The sequence below is a fragment of the Muscardinus avellanarius genome (assembly GCF_963383645.1).
Source record: "Muscardinus avellanarius genome assembly, chromosome: 6".
Classification (NCBI taxonomy): Eukaryota; Metazoa; Chordata; class Mammalia; order Rodentia; family Gliridae; genus Muscardinus; species Muscardinus avellanarius.
In genome coordinates, this window is record NC_137791.1 from 42,594,545 (window position 1) to 42,600,544 (window position 6,000).

Consider the following 6,000-nt stretch of genomic DNA (forward strand, 5'->3'; position numbering starts at 1 on the left):
TGCCTGAGTCTCTGCACTTATAAAGAAAAGAGGTTTATACACTTGTGGTTTTGCAACCTTGAGGAAATGGCATTGGCCACACTGAGCTCTGGTGAGGACTTCTGTGGAGGCTCCACAATGGTGAAAGCATGTTGGGAAGTCAGAGAGCACATCAAAGGACAGAGACACAGGGCACAGGCCTGTGACCCAGGACTTGGGGGGCTGAGACAGGGTTGTGGCTGTTGCATGGTAACTTAGTGAGACCCTATTTCAAAATAAAAGTAGGCCAGGAATGGTGGCACACACTCGTAATCCTAGTACCTGGGAGGCTGAGGCAGGCAGATCTCAGGTTTGGGACCAGCCTCAGCTACTTAGTGAGATCCTCCACAATTTAGTGAGACCCTGTTTCAAAATAAAAAATAGGGCTGGGGGTGTAGCTTGGAGGTAGAATGCCCCTGGGTTCAATCCCCAGTGCCATCAAAAAAAAAAAAAAAAAAGGCAGGGAATGGTGGCACATACTTGGTAGACTGAAACAGGAGGATTACAGGTTTAAAGCCAGCCTCAGCAACTTAGTGAGACCCTGTTTTACAAATAAAAATTAAAATTGGTCTGGGAATCTAGCTTGGAGGTAGAATGTCCCTAGATTCAATCCCTAGCACCAAAAATAAATAAATAAATAAATAAATAAATAAATAAATAAATAAATAATTAAATAAATAATTAAAAGGGGTGGAGGTGTAGCTGGAAGGTTGAGTGCCCTTGGGTTCAATCCCCAGTACTAATAACAAGACAGAAAGCTGAAGACAGAGTGAGCTGTGGCTTGCTCTTTTTTTTTTTTTTTTTTTTTTTTGGTGGTACTGGGGTTCCTGGAAACCCTTCTACCTCTGGGCTACACTCCCAGACCTATTTTTTATATATTTTTTTAAATTTGGAAATAGGGTCTGTTAAGCCAGAGCGGCTGGCTTCGAACCTGCGCGATCCTCCTGTCTCCGCCTCCCAAGCACGGGGATTACAAGTGTGCGCCACCACACCCGGCTTGCTCTTTTTATAACAACCCTCATTGGATACCTCTTAGCACTGAGGACCAGGCTCCCAGCATATGAATCTTCTGAGGAGAGAGGACAAACTCAAACCACTGATTTTAAAATGTTAGAAAGTTATATAAGTAAGAAGAAATTGTCCCTTTTTTGTTGTTGTTTTAATACTAGAAATTGAACCCAGGAGCATTGTACCTCTGAGCTATATTCTCAGCCCTATTTTATTTTGAAACAGTGTCTTAATAAGTTGCTAAGGCTGGCCAGGTGGAACCTGTAATCCTCCTGTTTTAGCCTCTCAAGATATTAGGTGGGTACCATTATGCCTGGCTGCGCTCCTCGATTGAAATGGAGTTCATAATTACAGTAGACAAATGAGGAATAACAAAAACTGCCAGTCAACAAACAAGGGATGAGTAGGTTACAGGACTGAAAGATGAAGGCCAGTTCTCAGGAGCTTGTCCTACTGACGAGCCATCGGGCAGATGTCACGGTTAAAAAGCCCTACAGTCTGGCTGCCGAGGCTCACATCCAGGCTCTGCTACTTACGAACCAAGGGAACCTAGACAAGTTAGCGACCTCTGGATGTCACATTGGTCTCAGCTGTAAACTGGGGAAAATAATGATATTGCCTCCTGGAATCATGGTGGGAATTAATGTAATGAATGGCATGCCTACGAAGCACTCAGTGAGCACTAGGTATTCCTATTATTTTCCCACCCAGTGTCTGATGCTACTTTCAGGTTGTAATTTTATCCCAGCACACAGCTGCACAGAGAACAGAGACAAGAAGAACATGCTAACTTAGGAAAAAGAACAGATTTATAAAGTATTTCCCAGTCTGCATCTTTCCCACTCTGCAAACCGAGCAGAGTAGGGAAAGGCCCTGTCATTTCTCATCAGGAAAGTATAAGAAAGCGGAAGTCTTTAATGGTGGCATGGACAAGCAAAGCAGATATGCTGTGATTTCTCTCTCTCAGGTACAAATGACGGCTCCATTGATGCCTGTAAAGGGGACTCCGGAGGCCCCTTAGTCTGTGAGGATGTCAACAACGTGACTTACATTTGGGGTATTGTGAGTTGGGGGGAAAACTGTGGAAAACCAGAATTCCCGGGTGTTTACACCAAAGTGGCCAATTATTTTGAATGGATTAGCTCTCATGTGGGAAGATCCTCTGTTTCTCAGTATAATATCTGAAATTGTGATCTCCTTCTTTCTACCCTTATTCTCTCCGGAGTTCCATTTTATTTGAAATGAAACTGTATAATTGATATTTCTTTAGGGGGAAAATGAAACAAATCTTATTAGATAATTTTAAAGTTCTCTCCAAAGTATATGCCATATTGGAATTTCGCTGTAGAGTTCTCAATAAATATTTTGGTCAAACATGCAAAGGTTTTGTTGGTTGGTTGGTCAGTTGGTGATTTGGGGGACTGAACCCAGAGCCTCATGCATCCTCAGTACCACTGAGCTGTACCCAAAGTCCACAAGTCTTATTTATCAGTGTTAGGTTGAAAATAGGGTGTCAGGAGGGAGGTAAAAACACCAACCGGGTTATCAGAGACCACTGTTCTATTCGGACCCAGCACCCTCTGGAGAGTCAGCCGGCTGTGGGGGAAGGGAGCAACGGGCCACGCCTCTGGAGAGTTGCACATAGTCCCGATCGGCCAGCTGAGTCACGTAGGGAATCGGAGGCACCGCTGTTTTACAGGCATGCAGATTCTCTCACGACATCAGTAGCATCACGATGTTTGGAGTCTTGAGGCACCTGGAGTCTCGCGATATCTCCACTTCTGGCTTCCGCTGCGAGATCACGTAGGGGGGGGGACCCAACTTATCACTCAGAAATTTTAATTAAATCATCTCTTCATGCAAGAATATGTTTACTACAAAGGGTTTAGCCAGCTAACTGATGTAAAATGTAAACCGGAGCTCAAACTCTATCTCCACCACCTAAGATTGACCAGAGAAAATTTCTTATTGTCTTTGTATCTCATTTTCCATCTATAACATGGAATTGTGTGGAAAGGAAACTAAATACATAAAAAGTTTGGCACTCAGTGATAACCTATCTCACAAATCTTGCCCCATTTCTCTACTTTATTAAAATTTTTCAAAAAATTTGTCTCCGCTCCTTCATTTCACAAGTTCTCCTTGGCTGTTTTGCCAAAGCTTTCCACGACCCACAGATACTCCAACACAGTCATCAACCTCCACAGCATCGATCTGATACTCTGTTCTGATCTGGTACTGCTCGGTGACCTAGCTGAATTTCTACCCACCCTAATCTTGCTTATCTTTGAGGAATGGGTGCCTGAAAGCCAGAAGTTTCTCCTCAGGTGGGCAGTCCAAAACTAGTTGTATCTAAGACGGCCATTAGAGAGGACCACAGGCCGGCTTGTACGCTCATTATAGTCCCATCTACATACTAAATGGCACCGCCATCAGTGTAGCAGCTGTTGACAACTGGCCGGCCTACCAGAAAGAACCATGAAAAGCATAAAAAGAGGTGGTACCTGAATTCTGTCCATTTCCAGACAGACACATGAATACCTTCCTCTTTATTAGCCTATCCCTTCCCCTCATTTCCTTTACTCTACACTTTCTATATAACCTGCCCATCCCCAAGAGGGGCAGTTGGTTTGTAAATTTATCTCCTACTTCTCCTATTCTTGGCTAACAATTAAAGTCCCCTTCCCTGCTCAATTGATACTTCATCTTGTTATTGGTTCCACAGGTTTTTTTTTTTGGGGGGGGGGGAGTCCACAATTCTGAGATGAAAAATGGACACAGCCTTTGGGGTAAAAATTGGCAACAAAACCTCACAGTCACACCAGGTATGATGGTGCACGCTTGTAATTCCAGTGCTTGGGAGGCTGAGACAGAAGGATCACTCAGGTTCGAAGCCAGCCTCAGCAACTTAGTGAGGCTCTCAGCAACTTACTGGGACCCTGTTTCCAAATAAAATATAAAAGAAGTCTGGGAGTGTAGCCTGGAGGTAGAAAAGCCCCTGGGCAGGAGAAAACTCCCCATACAGTCTTGTCCCAAGTACATATAAGACACATCAGAGAGGCCTTCTCTCTCTCTTCCTTCTGGCTATGCCCCTAGCACACGGTGCTCAGAGGGTGCTCAAAGAATAAGTATCTGCTAGTTTTATTACTTGATTTTAAAGCACAGCTATCATCATCCCATAGGAAGAGGTGTTCAATATTATGTAAATATTACCTTTAATATAGCATTGTGGCAGGCGTGGTGGTGCATGCTTGTAATCCCAGTACTTGGGAGGAGTGGTATCATTGCCCCTCAAAGGACCAAGTCCATTTGCACACAGTGACCTGGAACTGGAGGCTTCAAAGCAGAGTAGACCAGGGTCAGACCCTGAGAGGCAGAGGCAGCTCTCCAACGTGGCTTCATTAGGCAGAGACCAGAGAGATGAAACAGCAGGAGAGAAACAACCTAACTCTAGGGAAATTTCCAGGTTAGAGGTCTGTCTCGGGACAGATGTAGAATCTAGCACCAATGAATGAATGAATGGTCTGGGGTGTAGATCAGAGGTAGAGCACCCCTGGGTTGAATCTCCAGTACCATGCACACACAAAGTGCAGGCTGAAGGCAGTGAGGAAGATGTATGGGGGAGGCAGGAATTGGAAATGAGGTAGGGAAGATGGGAAACTCCAAATGAAAAGTGATGGTATAGACTAGAGCTGAGTTAGAGAGAGGATGGCACCAGTTCTAGATGTTAACAATTGAAAAGATAGCACTGGGGGCAAAATAGATGACAGGTACCAGGGAGAGGGATTTGAGTCTGGGGTGATGACCAGATGTTCTCTCAGGTGCTGCGGTGACTGGTATTGCCACTGATTGCAGAAACAAAGAGAAGAAAGAAATTGAAGGTGTGGGCAGTGTGGGTCGTTTTGAATCCATGGTGTTGTGGAGCTCAGTGAGAATGTGTGGTGTGCGACAGGAGAGAAAAGGACTGCAGCTTCATCAGCCAGAGAAGCTGGCACTTGAGAATTTAATGGCCAAAAGAGGTGACAAGTGGAAGTCTAAAGTGGAGTCCTCAGAGCAGAGGCTATTAGGATATAAGAAATTGGGTTGCCAGGATCAACTGAAGAGAAAAAGAAAAAAGGAGAAGCTTTGGGTTTGACTGAGGGCTGGACCCAGTTGGCCTTAATACATTTTGTCCTTTCTTTTGAAGACTTATTTCAGAACCAGGAACTTCCCTGGAAAAACTGAAAGAACCAAACTTTAAGGATTCTGGTAGCAGAGCTGAAAACACCAATTTCCAGAAAGCTAGGGGGGGTGGTACTGAGAACTGAACCAAGGGGCAGTCTACCTCCAAGATACACCCCCAGTTTTTTTTATTTTTTGTTTTAAAACAGGGTTTCACTGGGTTGCTCAGAATTTCTCTATGATGCTGCGGCTATCCTTGAACCTGTGATCCTCCTGTCTTGGCCTCTCAAATACTAAAATTACTGGTGTGCACTGCCACACTGTCTCTTTGCTCGTTTTCTAAATGTGTTGAAAGGTGCTATCCAAAAGTTTAAAAATGGCCGGGAGTAATGGCGCACGCTTGTAATCCCCGCGCTTGGCAGGCAGAGACAGGAAGATCGCGCAGGTTCAAAGCCAGCCTCGCTGGCTTAAGAGACCTTGTTTCCAAATAAAAATATAAAATAGGTCTGAGAGTGTAGCCCGGAGGTAGAAAGGTTTCCAGGAACCCCAGTACCACCAAAAAAAAAAAAAAAAAAAAAAAAGTTTAAAAACAAATATTTGGCATCTGGGAAGGACTGACAGGGGCTTTCATTTGACTGGATAGTCACACAGTTATAACTTCATCTCCACTTCACTGTTTAAAAAAATAATTGCAGTCAAGCATGGTGACACACACTTGTAATCCCAGTAATTGGGAGGCTGAGATAAGAGGATTGCAGGTTCGAAGCCAGCCTCAGCTACTTAGAAAAGCTATCAGCAACCTAGTGAGACCCT

The 6,000-nt window shown here is 44.3% G+C and overlaps 1 protein-coding gene across 1 annotated transcript in view; it reads left to right on the top strand.

The window, feature by feature from the left end:
• Window positions 1–2,211, top strand: part of CFI (complement factor I) — a gene marked incomplete at both ends in the record, with an annotated part of 39,592 nt that extends 37,381 nt beyond the window's left edge. The window contains one exon of the mRNA XM_080696989.1: window positions 1,994–2,211. Coding sequence (XP_080553115.1) covers window positions 1,994–2,211 — 218 coding nt within the window. The remainder of the gene's footprint in view (window positions 1–1,993) is intronic.
• Between the last annotated feature and the right edge of the window lie 3,789 nt (window positions 2,212–6,000).